The 22804-nt window shown below is 44.9% G+C and overlaps 1 protein-coding gene across 1 annotated transcript in view; it reads left to right on the forward strand.

Moving 5' to 3' along the window:
* Window positions 1-22804, forward strand: part of LOC110501720 (calcium-dependent secretion activator 2) — a 192099-nt gene that overhangs the window by 50498 nt on the left and 118797 nt on the right. Inside the window, exon 6 of the mRNA XM_090203751.1 lies at window positions 1570-1709. Coding sequence (XP_090059877.1) covers window positions 1570-1709 — 140 coding nt within the window. The remainder of the gene's footprint in view (window positions 1-1569; window positions 1710-22804) is intronic.

Genomic DNA, 22804 nt, shown 5'->3' on the forward strand with positions numbered 1-22804 from the left:
AGTAATAATTCTAAAAGTCTGTCCCCCTCCATTAATCCTGTTTTTCTCCTTCTCTCTCATTTTCCTGAACCTCTCTAATCTCTGTTTCTGCCTCCTTCTCTGTCTCTTTCCCCCCCCCCCCCTCTTTCGCTCTGTCTATTTCTCTCTCTCTCACACACACACACACACAAACGCACAAACAAACACACACTTGTGTCTAACATCTCAAAGCACTCTTTGTCTCTAAAAGTAATTGAAGCATGGTGAATATGTCTATGGAGTCTAAATACAGATGAGGATTTCATTGCCACAAATGTAGTCTCTACCTGAATGGGTTTCATGCATACAGTTCTGAAACCGATCAGGGTCGTTCTATTTGATTTCAATCACTTTTTGACCTTTTGATTTGAACAAAACTTTCCATACATGGCAGAAGTGGTCAGAAAATTACTTTTTGGATTCGAATGCCAAAACATTTAGGAGACAGAGATGCTTTTGGTTGACCCATACCCCACCCTAGTATGATACTCATCTATCAGTGGAAAAGATAAACGGTAGAGTTTGATATCATTTAAAAGCTTACAGTGTTCTCAAACTAATTTAGAATTTCTTGAATATATATATTTTGTATTGTCATTGTTTATCCTTTGTCATAAATGATCTATAAATACAGTATTTGTGCATATGTTGAGGCTTAGAACCTATTTTACACAATCTGAGGAGTTTGTGTTATGCCCGCCATCACATTTTTTGGTAATTGACATGAAAGGTTTTTGAGCCAAATTTTTTATGTTAACAACATTTTTTGTCAAGAAATTATAAAATAGTTTCACAACCCTGTTTGTAAGCCTTTAAATTATATCAAATTCAACCATTTACCCTTTCCATTGATGAAGACATGGATGTCTTATGGTAGGGTGGAGTATGCAAAATGGGTCAAGTGTGAGCACACCTCGATCTCCTAAATGTTTTGGCATTCAGGTCCAAAAAGTTACATTCTGACTACTTCTACAATGGGCAAATATGTTGCTGCTGCCCCCTGGGGGATGATGCCTCCTGGGGGATGGTGTGGTGGTAGTGAGCGGTCTAAACCAGTGGTTCTCGAACCTCTCCTCAGAGATCCCCAACTGTTCCATGTATTTGAACTATTCTACCTCAAGAACCCCTAAGGCAACTAAACATCAAGTCTTTGACTAGGTGAATCAGGTGAACTAGTTCAGGGCTAAAACTAAATTGTGAAACTTCTGGGGGTAGTCTAAACTACCTAACCTTTTCCATAACAATATGGAGCAACTACAGAGGGGGTTGTGATATGAAAAGAGAGTCTGTCTTGTTTGTGTCTTCCCCAGACAGCCATGGTTTTGTCATGTCCTTCACCTGTCGGTTCCCATCATAGTAACAAAGTATGAGGATGTGTACGTCTGTCTGTCACTGACTAACTGTATGATGAGAGAGACTGTTTGTATATTTTGGTGGTGGTGAAGCCAGAAGCCATCATTACATCACCTTCTGTAAAATAGTTTATTATCTCTCCTGTGCACTCACCCTTTGTCACCCCCATCCTTTCCTTTCTCACTCTCCCATTCCCAGGTGATCCTGAACCCAACTACCAACGGACCCAAGCAGGCTGAGCTCCACAAGATGGTGGTGTCCAAGAACAGTCAGGACGTAGAGCTAAAGATCCAACTAGCTGTCCGCATGGACAAACCCCCCAACATGAAGCACAGCGGGTAAGAATTACACTACCCAGTCATACTGAGGTTATGAAATACATTACCCAGTCATACTGAGGTTATGAAATACACTACCCAGTCATACTGAGGGTAAGAATTACACTACCCAGTCATACTGAGGGTATGAACTACACTACCCAGTCGTACTGAGGGTTTGAACTACACTAACCAGTCATACTGAGGGTATGAAATACATTACCCAGTCATACTGAGGTTATGAAATACACTACCCAGTCATACTGAGGGTAAGAATTACACTACCCAGTCATACTGAGGGTATGAACTACACTACCCAGTCGTACTGAGGGTTTGAACTACACTAACCAGTCATACTGAGGGTATGAAAAACACTACCCAGTTGGTATGATGTTAGGTGGAAGTGGAGGTCAGGGAGGCAGGCAAGCTTAGGTCACACTATAAAGAATTTTATAGGACCCTAGAGTTTATTAGGATATATTTGTATGGGATATGTATGTTTTGTGTGGAGATATAATGAAAAACAACAAAGTGACTAACGTTTTAAGGGTTAGGCTGTAATAGAAACTGTCATTAGAACACAAGGCAAAGAAAGGATAGCAGCACCCCCTAGCGGTGTCTGATAGAGGAGATGGAGAGAAAGAAAGGGGTAGAGAGGAAGATGATGAGCTAAGGAGCAGAGGCACGGGTAACTTCTGTCTGTCAGTATGCGGACAGAATTTTTTTTTATATGAGACGTATGTGTGTGTTCAAGTCACTCTGCCTTGTCTATTTGATTGGAATGCATTATTTCAGGTACATTTTGATGATATTGAATGTATTTCATGTTGGGCTTCCTTCACTCCAACAGAGGGCAGCCCAGCTCCATTTTTAAACCCAATGACATTCATGCCATCAGTCAAATCACTGGAATAGCAAGACTGGTCTTATCTGGCTAGAAAATGTCTAGGGATACTCAATCTAAGCCGAATTAAACCAATCCTTCCTCTTTTCAGTGAAAAACATCTAATTCCAGTTTGTTCTTCAGTTCATGCACCATGGACTGCAAAGTAACAAGTTGACTTTTTGACTTTTGCATTGCCTACATTGCTTCTGAACAGATAGCACAGCCCTCGTGATATGCAACTTTTCAGGGAAGCTAGAAACCAATATTCACAGGCAGTTAGAAAAGCCAAGGCTAGCCTTTTCAAGCAGAAATTTGCTTCCTTGCAACGCAAACTCCAAAAAGTTCTGGGACACTGTAAAGTCCATGGAGAATAAGAAAACCTCCTCCCAGCTGCCCACTGCACTGAGGATAGGGAACACTGTTACCACCGATAAATCCACTATAATTGAGAATTTCAATAAGCATTTTTCTACGGCTGGCCATGCTTTCCACCTGGCTACCCCTACCCTGGTTAACAGCACTGCACCCCCCACAGCAACTCGCCCAAGCCTTCCCCATTTCTCCTTCACCCAAATCCAGTAAGCTGGTGTTCTGAAAGAGCTGCAAAATCTGGACCCCTACAAATCAGCCGGACTAGACAATCTGGACCCTTTCATTCTAAAATTATCTGCCGAAATTGTTGCAACCCCTATTACTAGCCTGTTCAAACTCTCTTTCGTGTCGTCTGAGATTCCCAAAGATTGGAAAGCAACTGCGGTCATCCCCATATTCAAAGGGGGGACATTCTTGACCCAAACTGCTACAGACCTATTTCTATCCTACCCTACATTTCTAAGGTCTTCGAAAGCCAAGTCAACAGATTACCGATCATTTCGAATCCCACTGTACCTTCTCCGCTATGCAATCTGGTTTCAGAGCTGGTCATGGGTGCACCTCATCCACGCTCAAGGTCCTAAACGATATCTTAACCGCCATTGATACGAAACAATACTGTGCAGCCTTATTCATTGACCTGGCCAAGGCTTTCGACTCTGTCAATCACCACATCCTCATCGGCAGACTCGATAGCTTTGGTTTCTCAAATGATTGCCTCGCCTGGTTCACCAACTACTTCTCTAATATAGTTCAGTGTGTCAAATCGGAGGGCCTGTTGTCCGGGCCTCTGGCATTCTCTATGGGGGTGCCACAGGGTTCAATTCTTGGACCGAAGCTCTTCTCTGTATACATCAATGATGTCGCTCTTGCTGCTGGTGAGTCTCTGATCCACCTCTAAGCAGACGACAACATTCTTTATACTTCTGGCCCTTCTTTGGACACTGTGTTAACAACCCTCCAGACGAGCTTCAATGCCATACAACTCTCCTTCCGTGGCCTCCAATTGCTCTTAAATACAAGTAAAACTAAAGGCATGCTCTTCAACCGATCGCTGCCTGCACCTGCCTGCCCGTCCAACATCACTACTCTGGACAGTTCTGACTTAGACTGTAAACTCTCCTTCCAGACTCACATCAAACATCTCCAATCCAAAGTTAAATCTAGAATTGGCTTCCTATTTCGCAAACAAAGCATCCTTTACTCATGCTGCCAAACATACCCATGTAAAACTGACCATCCTACCGATCCTCGACTTCGGCGATGTCATTTACAAAATAGCCTCCAATACCCTACTCAATCAATTGGATGCAGTCTATCACAGTGCCATCCGTTTTGTCACCAAAGCCCCATATGCTACCCACCAGTGCGACCTGTACGCTCTCGTTGGCTGGCCCTCGTTTCATACTCCTCGCCAAACCCACTTGCTCCAGGTCATCTACAAGACCCTGCTAGGTAAAGTCCCCCCTTATCTCAGCTCGCTGGTCACCATAGCAGCACCCACCTGTAGCACACGCTCCAGTAGATATATCTCTCTGGTCACCCCCAATTCTTCCTTTGGCCGCCTCTCCTTCCAGTTCTCTGCTGCCAATGACTGGAACGAACTACAAAAATCTCTGAAACTGGAAACACATCTCCCTCACTAGCTTTAAGCACCAACTGTCAGAGCAGCTCACAGATTACTGCACCTGTACATAGCCCATCTATAATTTAGCCCAAACAAATACTTTTCCCCCTACTGTATTTCTTTATTTTGCTCCTTTGCACCCCATTATTTCTATCTCTACTTTGCACATTCTGTAACGCTCTGGGTGTCGTGGGTGTGGAGTCAGACGCAGGAAACAGAGTGTTCAATACTGTGCTATTTAATGCACTCACAAAACACTGGGTGCTCAAAAACAAATGCCCCAAACACGGGGGACGAAAACAGTACAGCAGAATACACGACCAGGAACAAACACGTTCCATCTACTTAATGCACAAAGGTTACAACAATTTATCCCGCACAAAGAAACAGGCGGGCCGGCTGTCTAATAAAGCCCAACTAATTACTAACTAACAGGTGCTAACAATAAACATACAAGGAGGGGGAGGAAAGAAAATCAGTGGCAGCTAATAGGCCGGCGACGACGACCGCCGAGCGCCACCGGAACGGGAAGGGGAGCCACTCTCGGTCGGACTCGTGACACATTATTCCACTGCAAATCTACCATTCCAGTGTTTTACTTGCTATATTGTATTTACTTCGCCACCATGGCCTTTTTTTGTTGCCTTTACCTCCCTTATCTCACCTCATTTGCTCACATTGTATATAGACTTGTTTTTCTACTGTATTAGTGACTGTATGTTTGTTTTACTCCATGTGTAACTCGTTGTATATGTCGAACTGCTTTGCTTTATCTTGGCCAGGTCGCATTTGTAAATGAGAACTTGTTCTCAACTTGCCTACCTTGTTAAATAAAGATGAAAAAAAAAATAGTAAACCAACAGACTTCTGAAATGATCCATGTTCTATACTTTGGTGGATCATGGCACTCCTGTTATGGTGAGTGAATGAGGACCCAAAAGCGAACTAACTTAAACAGAGCTTCTTTAATAACCAAACATAGGTAGGCTCAGATAGACCGGCAGATTCCGACAGGACAGGACAAGGTTACAGCAAACATGACGATAGTCTGGCTCAGGCATGAAACACAAACAAACAAGAATCCGACAAGGACAGGAGCAGAAACAGAGAGAGATATAGGGACCTAATCAGAGGGAAAAAAGGGAACAGGTGGGGAACGGGGTGAATGGGTAATTAGAGGAGACAAGGGACAGCTGGGGGAAAGCGGGGGAGAAAAGGTAACCTAACACGACCAGCAGAGGGAGACAGGGTGAAGGGAAAGGACAGAGACAAGACAACATGACAGTACCCCCCCACTCACCGAGCGCCTCCTGGCGCACTCGAGGAGGAAACCTGGCGGCCACGGAGGAAATCATCAATCAGCGCACGGTCCAGCACGTCCCGAGATGGAACCCAACTCCTCTCCTCAGGACCGTACCCCTCCCAGTCAACTAGGTACTGATGACCACGGCCCCGAGGACGCATGTCCAAGATCTTACGGACCCTGTAGATAGGTGCGCCCTCGACAAGGATGGGGGGGGGGGGGGGGAAGACGAGCGGGGGCGCGAAGAACGGGCTTAACACAGGAGACATGGAAGACCGGGTGGACGCGACGAAGATATCGCGGAAGAAGAAGTCGCACTGCGACAGGATTAATGACCTGAGAGATACGGAATGGACCAATGAACCGCGGGGTCAACTTGCGAGAAGCCGTCTTAAGGGGAAGGTTCTGAGTGGAGAGCCAAACTCTCTGACCGCGACAATACCTAGGGCTCTTAGTTCTCCGCTTATTAGCAGCTCTCACAGTCTGCGCCCTATAACGGCAAAGTGCAGACCTGACCCTCTTCCAGGTGCGCTCGCAACGTTGGACAAAAGCCTGAGCGGAGGGGACGCTGGACTCGGCGAACTGAGATGAGAACAACGGAGGCTGGTACCCGAGGCTACTCTGAAAAGGAGATAGCCCGGTCGCAGACGAAGGAAGCGAGTTGTGGGCGTATTCTGCCCAGGGGAGCTGTTCTGACCAAGACGCAGGGTTGCGAAAAGAAAGACTGCGTAAGATGCGACCAATAGTCTGATTGGCCCGTTCTGCTTGACCGTTAGACTGGGGGTGAAAGCCGGAAGAGAGACTGACGGAAGCCCCAATCAAACGGCAAAACTCCCTCCAAAATTGAGACGTGAATTGCGGACCTCTGTCCGAAACGACGTCTGACGGAAGGCCATGAATTCTGAAAACATTCTCGATGATGATTTGTGCCGTCTCTTTAGCAGAAGGAAGCTTAGCAAGGGGAATGAAATGAGCCGCCTTAGAGAACCTATCGACAACCGTAAGAATAACAGTCTTCCCCGCTGACGAAGGCAGTCCGGTGACAAAATCTAAGGCGATGTGAGACCACGGTCGAGAGGGAATAGGAAGCGGCCTGAGACGGCCGGCAGGAGGAGAGTTACCGGACTTAGTCTGCGCGCAGACCGAACAAGCAGCCACGAAACGACGCGTGTCATGCTCCCGGGTGGGCCACCAGAAACGCTGGCGAATGGAAGCAAGCGTACCCCGAACGCCAGGGTGGCCGGCTAACTTGGCAGAGTGAGCCCACTGAAGAACGGCCAGACGAGTAGGAACGGGAACGAAAAGAAGGTTCCTAGGACAAGCGCGCGGCGACGGAGTTTGAGTGAGTGCTTGCTTTACCTGCCTCTCAATTCCCCAGACAGTCAACCCGACAACACGCCCCTCAGGGAGAATCCCCTCGGGGTCAGTGGAGGCTACTGAAGAACTGAAGAGACGAGACAAAGCATCAGGCTTGGTGTTCTTAGAGCCCGGGCGATAAGAAATCACGAACTCGAAACGAGCGAAAAACAGCGCCCAACGCGCCTGACGCGCATTAAGTCGTTTGGCAGAACGGATGTACTCAAGGTTCCTATGGTCAGTCCAAACGACAAAAGGAACGGTCGCCCCCTCCAACCACTGTCGCCATTCGCCTAGGGCTAACCGGATGGCGAGCAGTTCGCGGTTACCCACATCATAGTTACGTTCCGACGGCGACAGGCGATGAGAAAAATACGCGCATGGGTGGACCTTGTCGTCAGAGAGGGAGCGCTGAGAAAGGATGGCTCCCACTCCCACCTCTGACGCGTCAACCTCGACAACGAACTGTCTAGAGACGTCAGGTGTAACAAGGATAGGAGCGGATGTAAAACGATTCTTGAGGAGATCAAAAGCTCCCTGGGCGGAAACGGACCACTTAAAGCACGTCTTGACAGAAGTAAGGGCTGTGAGAGGAGCTGCCACCTGACCGAAATTACGGATGAAACGACGATAGAAGTTCGCGAAGCCGAGAAAGCGCTGCAGCTCGACGCGTGACTTAGGGACGGGCCAATCAATGACAGCTTGGACCTTAGCGGGATCCATCTTAATGCCTTCAGCGGAAATAACAGAACCGAGAAATGTGACGGAGGAGGCATGAAAAGTGCACTTCTCAGCCTTCACAAAAAGACAATTCTCTAAAAGGCGCTGGAGGACACGTCGAACGTGCTGAACATGAATCTGGAGTGACGGTGAAAAAATCAGGATATCGTCAAGGTAAACGAAAACAAAGATGTTCAGCATGTCTCTCAGGACATCATTGACTAATGCCTGAAAGACAGCTGGAGCGTTAGCGAGGCCGAAAGGAAGAACCCGGTATTCAAAGTGCCCTAACGGAGTGTTAAACGCCGTCTTCCACTCGTCCCCCTCCCTGATGCGCACGAGATGGTAAGCGTTACGAAGGTCCAACTTAGTGAAAAACCTGGCTCCCTGCAGGATCTCGAAGGCTGAAGACATAAGAGGAAGCGGATAACGATTCTTCACTGTTATGTCATTCAGCCCTCGATAATCTATGCAGGGGCGCAGAGACCCGTCCTTCTTCTTGACAAAAAAAAACCCCGCTCCGGCGGGAGAGGAGGAGGGGACTATGGTACCGGCGTCAAGAGCTACAGACAAATAATCCTCGAGAGCCTTACGTTCGGGAGCCGACAGAGAGTATAGTCTACCCCGGGGGGGGGTGGTTCCCGGAAGGAGATCAATACTACAATCATACGACCGGTGTGGAGGAAGAGAGGTGGCCCTGGACCGACTGAACACCGTGCGCAGATCGTGATATTCCTCCGGCACCCCTGTCAAATCACCAGGCTCCTCCTGTGAAGAAGAGACAGAGGAAACAGGAGGGATAGCAGACATTAAACATTTCACATGACAAGAGACGTTCCAGGAGAGGATAGAATTACTAGACCAATTAATGGAAGGATTATGACAAACTAGCCAGGGATGGCCCAAAACAACAGGTGTAAAAGGTGAACGAAAAATTAAAAAAGAAATGGTTTCACTATGATTACCAGAAACAGTGAGGGTTAAAGGTAGCGTCTCACGCTGAATCCTGGGGAGAGGACTACCATCCAGGGCGAACAAGGCCGTGGGCTCCTTTAACTGTCTGAGAGGAATGTCATGTTCCCGAGCCCAGGTCTCGTCCATAAAACAGCCCTCCGCCCCAGAGTCTATTAAGGCACTGCAGGAAGCTGACGAACCGGTCCAGCGTAGATGGACCGACAAGGTAGTGCAGGATCTTGAAGGAGAGACAGGAGTAGTAGCGCTCACCAGTAGCCCTCCGCTTACTGACGAGCTCTGGCCTTTTACTGGACATGAAGTGACAAAATGACCAGCGGCACCGCAATAGAGACAGAGGCGGTTGGTGATTCTCCGTTCCCTCTCCTTAGTCGAGATGCGGATACCTCCCAGCTGCATGGGCTCAGCACCCGAGCCGGCAGAGGAAGATGGTAGTGATGCGGAGAGGGAGGCGACGGAGAGCGCGAGCTCCTTTCCACGAGCTCGGTGACGAAGATCAACCCGTCGCTCAATGCGAATAGCGAGTTCAATCAAGGAATCCACGCTGGAAGGAACCTCCCGGGAGAGAATCTCATCCTTTACCTCTGCGCGGAAACCCTCCAGAAGACGAGCGAGCAAGGCCGGCTCGTTCCAGCCACTGGAGACAGCAAGAGTGCGAAACTCAATAGAGTAGTCTGTTATGGATCGATTGCCTTGACATAGGGAAGACAGGGCCCTGGAAGCCTCCTCCCCAAAAACAGATCGATCAAAAACCCGTATCATCTCCTCCTTAAAGTCTTGATACTGGTTAGTACACTCAGCCCTTGCCTCCCAGATTGCCGTGCCCCACTCACGAGCCCGTCCAATAAGGAGAGATATGACGTAGGCGACACGAGCAGTGCTCCTGGAGTAAGTGTTGGGCTGGAGAGAAAACACAATATCACACTGGGTGAGGAACGAGCGGCATTCAGTGGGCTCCCCAGAGTAACACGGCGGGTTATTGATTCTGGGCTCCGGAGATTCGAAAGCCCTGGAAGTGGCCGGTGGATCGAGGCGGAGATGGTGAACCTGTTCTGTGAGGTTGGAGACTTGGGTGGCCAGGGTCTCAACGGCATGTCGAGCAGCAGACAATTCCTGCTTGTGTCTGCCTAGCATCGCTCCCTGGATCTCGACGGCTGAGTGGAGAGGATCCGAAGTCGCTGGGTCCATTCTTGGTCGGATTCTTCTGTTATGGTGAGTGAATGAGGACCCAAAAGCGAACTAACTTAAACAGAGCTTCTTTAATAACCAAACATAGGTAGGCTCAGATAGACCGGCAGATTCCGACAGGACAGGACAAGGTTACAGCAAACATGACGATAGTCTGGCTCAGGCATGAAACACAAACAAACAAGAATCCGACAAGGACAGGAGCAGAAACAGAGAGAGATATAGGGACCTAATCAGAGGGAAAAAAGGGAACAGGTGGGGAACGGGGTGAATGGGTAATTAGAGGAGACAAGGGACAGCTGGGGGAAAGCGGGGGAGAAAAGGTAACCTAACACGACCAGCAGAGGGAGACAGGGTGAAGGGAAAGGACAGAGACAAGACAACATGACAACTCCACTGTCAGTGCAAGGTAGAGGTCTTCACGGATCCACCTGTACCCGAGTGGGTCTGGATCCAGAATTGTAAATAATGTCACAGGTCTGGGTCGGATCGGATATAATTGTCACAGGTCTCGGGTATGTGTAATTTAACTGACTTGTCTGGAAAGTCCTTACAGATCCAAACACAACTGCTCCAGTAAAGAGAGACTTCTCTGACTTTTCACGAGAGTGGCGAATGTAGCTTGTTGTTGTTGTTGTTGTTGGCCAATCATAAGTTATCAAATCGACAATAGGCTACAGTCATAGAGCGTCCATGTGTGGCAAAAGTTAGGATATATCTAGTCAATGGATGGTGAAATTAAAATTATGGAATTAAAAGGTAAAGGAGAAGGATAGACTACAATGACCTAAAGAGAGGAGTTGCTATATCCATAATGTAATCAAGCCAATTAAGGAGGACTATCATAGTAACTTGTAACGACATTAGAAGCTAAATTCGGGTTTCCTCAAAATAATAATTATTGCAAGATATGACATTACATAATAAAGGAATTTGACTATGTGGCAAGAGAAAATATAATTTCCCCTTATTAAATTCACCAGATCATGTTCCATCAATGGATGTCGATTTAACTCGCTTGACTAATATGATTAAGCAATAAGGCACAAGGGGTTATGGTATATGGCCAATATACCACGGCCAAGGGATGTTCTCTGCACGACGCAACGCAGAGTGCCTGAATACAGCTGTTAGCCGTGGTATATTGGTCATATACCACAAACCCCCAGGGGCCGTTATTGCTATTATAAACTGATTACCAACGTAATTAGAACAGTAAAAGTAATGTTTTGTCATATCCGTGGTATATGGTCTGATATACCACTGCTTTCAGCCAATCAACATTCTGGGTTCGAACCAGGTTTATAATTAAGCAATAAGGCCTGAGGAGGTGTGGTATATGGCCAATATACCACGACTAAGGGTTGTTCTTATGCACACAACGCAACGCGGAGTGCCTGGACACAGCCCTTAGCCGTGGTATATTGGCCACATACCACAAACCCCAGAGGTGACTTATTGCTTTATAAACTGGTTACCAACATAATTAGAGTAGTACAAATATTTTTGCTTGTCATACCTGTGGTATGCAGCCTGATATACGGCTGTCAGCCAATCAGCATTCAGGGCTCGACCCACCCAGTTTATAATTGTAAATAAATCCCCTTTGTGCATGTGCATTACTATAGATAAATCTGACAGCAGAGTTTGAGTGATAAAAGTTGGACAGAGGACCTCAAACTCTGAGCAATAAACACTTGAATGAACATAAAAAAAAACGAATGTTAGGCCCTTTTCTGGTAATTGTGCTGTTATTATGTGCCAGGTGTTAAGACTACAAACCGTGATAAATTGCCCATTTGCAAGATTGACTTGTCTTTTCAACAGACATAGGCTACTGTCAAAAATCTGGGTTTATGATTTTAATAAAATTTGCCATCGTTTTCTTGGATAAAGGCAGGTAGCCTATAGCCCCTGATAGGTCTACATCTCAATTAATATAGTCTACAGTAGCCTAGACAAGATGTAGGCTAGATGTGAACAGAACAATTTAGCAGCTTGCTTAGTTCAAATTAACAGACTCATTTATTCAACATGAATAGCGAGGCTATTTCGCAATAAGAAGTGTTTGTGTTTCCCAATAGCCCGCTGGAATAGGCTACTGAGGATGTGGTCATAATTTCAATCGCTAAATTAAATATTAATAATATGTATATGAACTGAATATGCTTGTCAACAACAGCCAATGTTTATTTTTTAGAATTAATTTTACCTGTAGCCTAATCTGACTACTGTTACTGTCAATCTAATGTGTTCATAATAACACAAGGCTACAAACTGAAGTTATAGGCTATTTATTATGTTTTTCCAGCTCCAGGTAGGCTACACAAGTGGCACAAATTGATTTGCATTGACTCCAGTGATATTGTCATTTCAACATATGTATTGTATCAAATGGTAGCCTGCAATGGAATATCAATTAATAAACTTGATGTATGTATTATTTTCCACATTTAGTCTGTCAGTTTCAAAGAACCACGTGAGGGAGTTCCATAACTTCCGTTTCAAATGTCTACTCGAGACCCAAGAACTGAGCACTCATTAAGCACTTCGCTTGATACGTTTAATTTAAGCAGTTCAATATTAAAATGCAGTTTAAGCCACCTCCGAGCGTATTTATGTAATATGCTCTAGTGCGCCCAAAGTCATTTTCCAGTTCATTGTCCGCATTATTACCGATGTGCATCAGTTCTAGCTTATTAATATGTTTTATGGAAAAAGGGTTGGAAATAGGTGTCTTCACAATCTAAATAGCCTACCTACAACTGGTAAAAAGTTGCCACAACGTGCGTGCTGCTCTGTCTGCTCTCGCTCACGGGACTCAGCCAATAACTGTAGTGCTCTCTCAACACACACACACACACACACACACACACACACACACACACACACACACACACACACACACACACACACACACACACACACACACCACAAACTCTCCTCCTCACTCAGCAACAGCCTGCCTGACAGTCAGCAGCAGGTCACGGTGAAATATACACAAAATAAAATAAAGGGAACTCTAAAATAACACATCCTAGATCTGAATGAATGAAATATTCTTATTAAATACTTTTTTCTTTACATAGTTGAATGTGCTGACAACAAAATCACACAAAAACGATCAATGGAAATCAAATTTATCAACCCATGGAGGTCTGGATTTGGAGTCTCAAAATTAAAGTGGAAAACCACACTACAGGCTGATCCAACTTTGATGTAATGTCCTTAAAACAAGTCAAAATGAGGCTCAGTAGTGTGTGTGGCCTCCACGTGCCTGTATGACCTCCCTACAACGCCTGGGCATGCTCCTGATGAGGTGGCGGAGGGATCTCCTCCCAGACCTGGACTAAAGCATCCGCCAACTCCTGGACAGTCTGTGGTGCAACGTGGCGTTGGTGGATGGAGCGAGACATGATGTCCCAGATGTGCTCAATTGGATTCAGGTCTGGGGAACGAGCGGGCCAGTCCATAGCATCAATGCCTTCCTCTTGCAGGAACTGCTGACACACTCCAGCAACATGAGGTCTAGCATTGTCTTGCATTAGGAGGAACCCAGGGCCAACCGCACCAGCATATGGTCTCACAAGGGGTCTGAGGAGCTCATCTCAGTACCTAATGGCAGTCAGGCTACCTCTGGCGGCCCCCCAAAGAAATGCCACCCCACACCATGACTGACCCACCGCCAAACCGGTCATGCTGGAGGATGTTGCAGGCAGCAGAACGCTCTCCACGGCATCTCCAGACTCTGTCACGTCTGTCACATGTGCTCAGAAAGCTCACTGCTTTCATCTGTGAAGAGCACAGGGCGCCAGTGGCGAATTGCCAATCTTGGTGTTCTCTGGCAAATGCCAAACGTCCTGCACGGTGTTGGGCTGTAAGCAAAACCCCCACCTGTGGACGTCGGGCCCTCATACCACCCTCATGGAGTCTGTTTCTGACTGTTTGAGCAGACACATGCACATTTGTGGCCTGCTGGAGGTCATTTTGCAGGGCTCTGGCAGTGGTCCTCCTTGCACAAAGGCGGAGGTAGCTGTCCTGCTGCTGGGTTGTTGCCCTCCTACGGCCTCCTCCACGTCTCCTGATGTACTGGCCTGTCTCCTGGTAGCGCCTCCATGCTCTGGACACTACGCTGACAGACACAGCAAACCTTCTTGCCATAGCTCGCATTGATGTGTCATCCTGGATGAGCTGCACTGCCTGAGCCACTTGTGTGGCTTGTAGACTCCGTCTTATGCTACCACTAGAGTGAAAGCACCGCCAGCATTCAAAAGTGACCAAAACATCAGCCAGTAAGCATAGGAACTGAGAAGTCGTCTGTGGTCCCCACCTGCAGAACCACTCCTTTATTGGGGGTGTCTTGCTAATTGCCTATAATTTCCACCTGTTGTCTATTCCATTTGCACAACAGCATGTGAAATTTATTGTCAATCAGTGTTGCTTCCTAAGTGGACAGTTTTATTTCACTGAAGTGTGATTGACTTGGAGTTACATTGTGTTGTTTAAGTGTTCCCTTTATGTTTTTGAGCAGTGTATATATATTTTAAGAGAAATGCCATGGCGGCCTCGGTGCAACTTAGAAATAGCCCAAAAACCCGCAACCAATGCATTTTCACCCGCGACATTGTTTTCAAAGTGGCCCAATTCAGCTCGAAAACCGCAAACATGGCAACACTGCTGCTCCCTGTTACACTCGATCACAGTACGGCCCCTCCCCCACTGACTAGTGTGGCACCTCTCCCTTTATCAGCTCTGGTTAATAAAGTAGCTTAAAACATATATTTTCTTCTGCTTCCTTCACTCGGATCGGGTCTGTATCTGCCCAGGTCTGTACGGAACTGGTCTAGTTGTCCTCAGGTCCATTTGGAAGGGGACTCGATATAATAAAAACAGGTTTTATGCATATCGGATCCCGGTAGGAACGCCCCAGGTCCATCTGTTTGGACCTGTGAAGACCTCTCGTGCAATTCCCCTGGGAGGACTGGTTGAGGTCTACAACAGTGCCCCCGCCTCGTTGATGGGCAGCATTGTGAGGTCACCTCATAACTATGGCTCTGCTAATTAATGAAGAGAACCGGGGTGCTGAGTGAAGTGTGTGTTCGCATTTGTGCATGCACACTCTTGCAAGTGTGTGTATGTGTCAGTCTATCTGGATGGTAAGTGGCTCCCCCTAATTGGCTAGTGCCTTCAAAAGTTTATTATCATCTCAGCTGACCCTTGGAGTGTCAAGGACACCAGGGTGGGCGCGCGTACACACACACACACACACATAAACACACTAGGCACACCTGAGGACTGTCCATTCTAGGAAATAAGAAAGAAAGCGAGCAAAGGAGGAGAGAGAGACTGAGAGGAGGTGGAGAAAGAGAGACAGACTGACAGACATACAGAGAGATGGAGAGGTTGTATTTTCAGGTTGAATGCTTCACCATTAGAAGCAGCCATCTGTTGATGGGAGCCGAAGAGGCAGAGAAGAGAAGATGGAGCTCTGTCTCAGTTCTCCCAAAGACTGCAATCTGCCACCACCTCCAACCTACCAGAAAAAGGGGAGAAGGGGGAAGTGCGAGGGAGTGAGTTAAAGAGAGGGGGAGAGCGAGAAGAGGCACAGGGTGGGTTCTGGCTCAGTACTCCCAAAGACTGAAAGACTGCAATCTGACACCAACATCAGAGAGAGAGAGTTGGCCACACCCCACAGGAAGCAGAATTTGAATTGAAGGAAGTATAATTTAATTCAAAGAAATTCAAAGCCATTCAACCAAGACATAAAACATAGTCTCATTCATTTGACAAATCGGACACTTATTAATGCAAAGAATACAAATACCTTTTCAAATATTTCTTTGATTATATCTCAGATGTCAAACAGTTTTTTTCAAATAAATGTACATTGCCTTGCGAAAGTATTCGGCCCCCTTGAACTTTGCGACCTTTTGCCACATTTCAGGCTTCAAACATAAAGATATTAAACTGTATTTTTTTGTGAAGAATCAACAACAAGTGGGACACAATCATGAATTGGAACGACATTTATTGGATATTTCAAACTTTTTTAACAAATCAAAAACTGAAAAATTGGGCGTGCAAAATTATTCAGCCCCCTTAAGTTAATACTTTGTAGGGCCACCTTTTGCTGCGATTACAGCTGTAAGTCGCTTGGGGTATGTCTCTATCAGTTTTGCACATCGAGAGACTGAAATTTTTTCCCATTCCTCCTTGCAAAACAGCTCGAGCTCAGTGAGGTTGGATGGAGAGCATTTGTGAACAGCAGTTTTCAGTTCTATCCACAGATTCCCGATTGGATTCAGGTCTGGACTTTGACTTGGCCATTCTAACACCTGGATATGTTTATTTTTGAACCATTCCATTGTAGATTTTGCTTTATGTTTTGGATCATTGTCTTGTTGGAAGACAAATCTCCGTCCCAGTCTCAGGCTCCATCAGATTTTCTTCCAGAATGGTCCTGTATTTGGCTCCATCCATCTTCCCATCAATTTTAACCATCTTCCCTGTCCCCGCTGAAGAAAAGCAGGCCCAAACTATGATGCTGCCACCACCATGTTTGACAGTGGGGATGGTGTGTTCAGCTGTGTTGCTTTTACGCCAAACATAACGTTTTGCATTGTTGCCAAAAAGTTCAATTTTGGTTTCATCTGACCAGAGCACCTTCTTCCACATGTTTGGTGTGTCTCCCAGGTGGCTTGTGGCAAACTTTAAACAACACTTTTTATGGATATCTTTAAGAAATGGCTTTCTTCTTGCCACTCTTCCATAAAAGGCCAGATTTGTGCAATATACGACTGATTGTTGTCCTATGGACAGAGTCTCCCACCTCAGCTGTAAATCTCTGCAGTTCATCCAGAGTGATCATGGGCCTCTTGGCTGCATCTCTGATCAGTCTTCTCCTTGTATGAGCTGAAAGTTTAGAGGGACGGCCAGGTCTTGGTAGATTTGCAGTGGTCTGATACTCCTTCCATTTCAATATTATCGCTTGCACAGTGCTCCTTGGGATGTTTAAAGCTTGGGAAATCTTTTTGTATCCAAATCCGGCTTTAAACTTCTTCACAACAGTATCTCGGACCTGCCTGGTGTGTTCCTTGTTCTTCATGATGCTCTCTGCGCTTTTAACGGACCTCTGAGACTATCACAGTGCAGGTGCATTTATACGGAGACTTGATTACACACAGGTGGATTGTATTTATCATCATTAGTCATTTAGGTCAACATTGGATCATTCAAAGATCCTCACTGAACTTCTGGAGAGAGTTTGCTGCACTGAAAGTAAAGGGGCTGAATAATTTTGCACGCCCAATTTTTCAGTTTTTGATTTGTTAAAAAAGTTTGAAATATCCAATAAATGTCGTTCCACTTCATGATTGTGTCCCACTTGTTGTTGATTCTTCACAAAAAAATACAGTTTTATATCTTTGTTTGAAGCCTGAAATGTGGCAAAAGGTCGCAAAGTTCAAGGGGGCCGAATACTTTCGCAAGGCACTGTATTTGTTTCTGATATTTAAAACGTTGAGGGAATTATAGACAACCAACATGTCCTTAGAATGTTTAGAGACCACTGTAATTATTTCAAAATAGTTTTAGGGACAGATTGAAATTCAGTGGGGGGTGGGGCTGATCCATCTCAGTGTTTAAAAAAACCAAATGCACCCCCCTCCCCAACGTTAACAATATTTTCACATGACCCTCCCCTTGTACTGTAAATATATCGAACAACCTACCCCCTCAAAGAATTAACTAAGATAATGTTTACGACCACATATAACAATTATTGTAGTGACCCTGGGTTTCTAAATGTGTATATCAACTTTGCCAATTCAGCATGCTTTTGTGACACAGTCGATGCCACGCAAGGCTACAGGCCACAAGGGTGAGGGTTCACTGAGCTCAGTCTCCCTGCCTGTTTCATTAAACTACAATCAGAGCCGGCTGCAGACAATGATCAGCTAGGGGGATATCATATTCCCAACATTTTTGATGCCATATTTATAATTACATGAAATATAGTAACCAGGCAAAGTTGGACATACCTACTCATTCCATACATATATATTTTTATTTTACTATTATCTACATTGTAGAATAATAGTGAAGACATCAAAACTATTAAATAACGCATATGGAATCATGTATTACCCAACAAAAAGTGTTAAACAAATCAAAATATATTCTATATTTGAGATTTTTCAAAGTAGCCACCCTTTGCCCAGCTTTGCACACTCTTGGCATTCTCTCAACCAGCTTCAGGAGTTAGTCACCTGGAATGAATTTCAATTAACAGGTGTTCCTTGTTAAAAGTGAAATTGTGGAATTTCTTTCCTTAATGCATTTGAGCCAATCAGTTGTGTTGTGACAAGGTAGGGATGGTACACAGAAGATAGCCCAATTTGGTAAAAGACCAAGTCCATATTATGGCAAGAACAGCTAAATAACCAAAGAGAAACTACAGTCCATCATTACTTTAAGACATTAAGGTCAGTCAATACGGAACATTTCAAGAACCTTTAAAGTTTTGGCAAGTGCAGTCGCAAAAACCATCAAGCACTATGATGAAACTGACTCATAAGGACCGCCACAGGAAAAGAAGACCCAGAGTTACCTCTGCTGCAGAGGATAGTCTCAGAGTTCAAGTAACAGACACACCTCCACATCAACTGTTCAGAGGAGACTGCATGAATCAGGTCTACGTGGTTGAATTGCTGCAAAGAAACCATTACTAATGGACACCGATAATAGGAAGACTTGCTTGGGCCAAAAAAACACAAGCAATGGTCATTATCCCCAATGGAAATCTGTCCTGTGGTCTGATGAGTCCAATTTTTAGTTGTTTTGAGATGCAGCGTAGGTGAACGGATGATCTTGGTGGTTTCCACCGTGAAGCATGGAGGTGGAAGTGTGATGGTTGGGTGTGCTTTGCTGGTGACAATGTCAGTGATTTATTTAGAATTCAAGGCACACTTAACCAGCATGGCTACCACATCATTCTGTATTGATACGCCATCCCATCTGGTTTGCGCTTAGTGGGACTATCATTTGTTTTTCAACAGGACAATGACCCAAAACATACATCCAGGCTGCATAAGGGCTATTTGACCAAGAAGGAGAGGGATGGAGTGCTGCATCAGATGACCTGACCTCCACAATCCCCCGACTTCAACCCAATTGAGATGTTTTGGGATGAGTTGGACCACAGAGGGTTGGAAAAGCAGCCAACATGTGCTCAGCATATGTGGGAACTCCTTCAAGACTGTTGGAAAATCATTCCAGGTGAAGCTGGTTGAGAGAATGCCAAGAGTGTGCAAAGCTGTCATCAAGGCAAATGGTGGCTACTTTGAAGAATCTCAAATATGAAATATGTTTTTATTTGTTTAACACTTTTTTGGTTATGTCTTATTTCATAGTTTTGATGTCTTCATTATTATTCTACAATGTAGAAAATAGTAATAAAATAGAAAAACCCTTGAATGAGTGTCCAAACTTTTGGCTGGTACTGTATATGGAATGAATTAATAATAAATACTAATAGTTGTCCTAGTTCCCATCCTGACAGACACCTCGTTAAGTTCGCTGATGACACTGCCATGATCAGCCTGTTGCATGATGACGAGAAACATCATGGCCCGGGTCCTAATTGACTTTGTAGAGTTGTGTGAGGAATCACACTTGGTCCTCAATACCAACAAGACCAAGGAGATGTGCATAGACTTCAGGAAGTGTACAACACCTACCTCTGCAACATCTATCAGAGGTCAGACTATAGAGATTGTAGAGTACAAATACCTGGGTGCCCTCTTGGACAATAAGCTTCAGTGGAGTAAATGTACAGACCTGATCTACAAAAACAGCCAGCAGACTGTACTTTCTCAAAAAGCTGGGATCTTTTAATGTAGACTGTACTATACTGACTCTGTTTTATGAATCTTTCATTGTGAGTATTTAAACTTTTTGTGTTGTTTGTTGGTTTGGCAATGCCACTGTCAGCCAGAGAAATATGCTGAGAAGGATTATCACCACAGGAAGCAAGGTACTTGGAGTCAACCAGACAGGCCTGGATGAGAACTTTAAGGTCAGGGCCCTCCGCAAGGCTCACAAAATAATTTTAGACCCAAGCCACCCCCTGTACCCGGACTTTGAACTACTCATCTCTGGGCGCAGGTATAGGGCACCACTCAGCAGGAAAAACAGAACTAGACAATCATTTGTGCCAGGTGTGATATCCCTCCTATATAGCTTGGGCTAATGTTCCTACCGACTCAGTAAGTCCAGCAGTCTAGTGTTTTATGAAAGTTCTATTGTCAATTTTGTTTTGTATTTAAACGGCACTTTAAACGTGTACATGACACTGCAACAAAATTTACCCATGGGGTCAATAAAGTCAGTAAGTCATCTTCCACCAACAGGTTTCTGTACCGATACACCACACTACCAATAATAAATGCATTCCGACTTAGGGCACTTCAATATCATGGTTTGTGTTTCCAACACAACAATAAATAAACTATGTCTAGTATGTCACACTTTTTGGTGTTTTGAAACAGATGTCTCTTTCCAGTCATCAATTGGCCACTGCACAGTTTGGATTGATTGATTGGTTGCTAGATTTTTATTTGTCGGTAAAAAACAATATGTATATACACAGATTTTTTTAAAGGGATGGGGATTGCACAATAAAGTCGGGGACTTATGTCCATCGTGGTCCCTATTTTTTTACATAAATACATATACAATTACATAAATACAGACATATTACAGAGATAGAGATTAAAAAATGCTGTACCTCCAGATGAGTATGAGATGGGAGTTTAAGTTCAATTCTTACAAGCTTGTTTGGCTGGTAGCTTATTCTTTAGATCTCTGGGGCTGCTGGTGAACCATGATGTGCAGGCATAATCAAAGTGACACTGGACTAGCGCACTTGAGACTTTACAGTGTCTATAGCTAGGTTTCCATTGAATTGACGACAGATTTTCGTGTGAATATTCTAAAATCTTAATTAAAAACAATATACAATTTCAGAGTTTCCTTTTAGTAAAATTTGGCGCTGGACAAGATGACGGTGAAGATTTTAATGTACTGGACATTTGAGAAATTTGATGGACATCTATATGCATTCAGATCCAACATGGCGCAGCCAGTGCCATCAATAAACAAGGGATATTGGACATTTTATGTGTCCTTAAAAACAGCCAATAACAAATGACAAAAACACTATTCCTTGTGTTTCGATGTGTACAATATGCAAAACTTTATAGCCTATTTTTATTTTTTCATTTTTTATTTCACCTTTATTTAACCAGGTAGGCCAGTTGAGAACAAGTTCTCATTTACAACGGCGACCTGGCCAAGATAAAGCAAAGCAGTGCGACAAAAATAACAACACAGAGTTACACATGGGATAAACAAACGTACAGTCAATAACACAATAGAAAAATCTGTACACGTTGTGTGCAAATTAAGTAAGGAGGTAAGGCAATAAATAGGCCAATAGTGGCAAAGTAATTACAATCTAGAAATTTACACCGGAGTGAAATATGTGCAGATGAGGATGTGCAAGTAGAAATACTGGTGTGCAAAAGAGCAGAAAAACAAAAACAAATATGGGGATGAGGTAGGTAGTTGGTTGGATGGGCTATTTACAGATGGGCTGTGTACAGCTGCAGTGATTGGTAAACTGCTCTGACAGCTGACGCTTAAAGTTAGTGAGAGAGAGATATAAGTCTCCAACTTCAGTGATTTTTGCAATTCATTCCAGTCATTGGCAGCAGAGAACTGGAAGGAAAGGCGGCCAAAGGAGGTGTTGGCTTTGGGGATGACAAGTGAAATATACCTGCTGGAGCGCGTGCTATGGGTGGGTGTTGCTATGGTGACCAGTGAGCTGAAGTAAGGCGGAGCTATACCTAGCAAAGACATATATATGACCTGGAGCCAGTGGGTTTGGCAATGAATATGTAGCGAGGGCCAGCCAACGAGAGCATACAGGTCGCAGTGGTGGGTGGTATATGGGGCTTTGGTGACAAAACGGATGGCACTGTGATAGACTGCATCCATTTTGAGAGTGTTGGAGGCTAATTTGTAAATGGCATTGCCGGTAGGATAGTCAGTTAGGATCGGTAGGATTGACAGTTTTAAGAGGGTATGTTTTGCAGCATGAGTGAAGGAGGCCGATTCTTGATCTAACTTTGGATTGGAGATGCTTAATGTGAGTCTGGAAGGAGAGTTTACAGTCTAGCCAGACACCTAAGTATTTATAGTTGTCCACATATTCCACAAGTCAGAACCGTCCAGAGTAGTGATGCTAGTCGGGCGGGCGGGTGCGGGGCAGTGATCGGTTTAAGAGCATGCATTTAGTTTTACTAGCATTTTACTAGCATTTAAGAGCAGTTGGAGGCCATGGAAGGAGTGTTGTATGGCGTTGAAGCTCGTCTGGAGGTTTGTTAACACAGTGTCCTAAGAAGGGCCAGATGTATACAGAATGGTGTCGTCTGCGTAGAGGAGGATCAAAGAATCACCCGCAGCAAGAGCGACATCATTAATATATACAGAGAAGAGAATCGGCCTGAGAATTTCACCCTGTGGCACCCCCATAGACACTGCCAGAGGTCCGGACAACAGGCCCTCCGATTTGACACACTTAACTCTATCTGAGAAGTAGTTAGTGAACCAGGCGAGGCAGTCATTGTTGG

This window comes from Oncorhynchus mykiss, chromosome 2, assembly GCF_057628025.1.
Source record: "Oncorhynchus mykiss isolate SJ-2025 chromosome 2, ASM5762802v1, whole genome shotgun sequence".
NCBI lineage: Eukaryota > Metazoa > Chordata > Actinopteri > Salmoniformes > Salmonidae > Oncorhynchus > Oncorhynchus mykiss.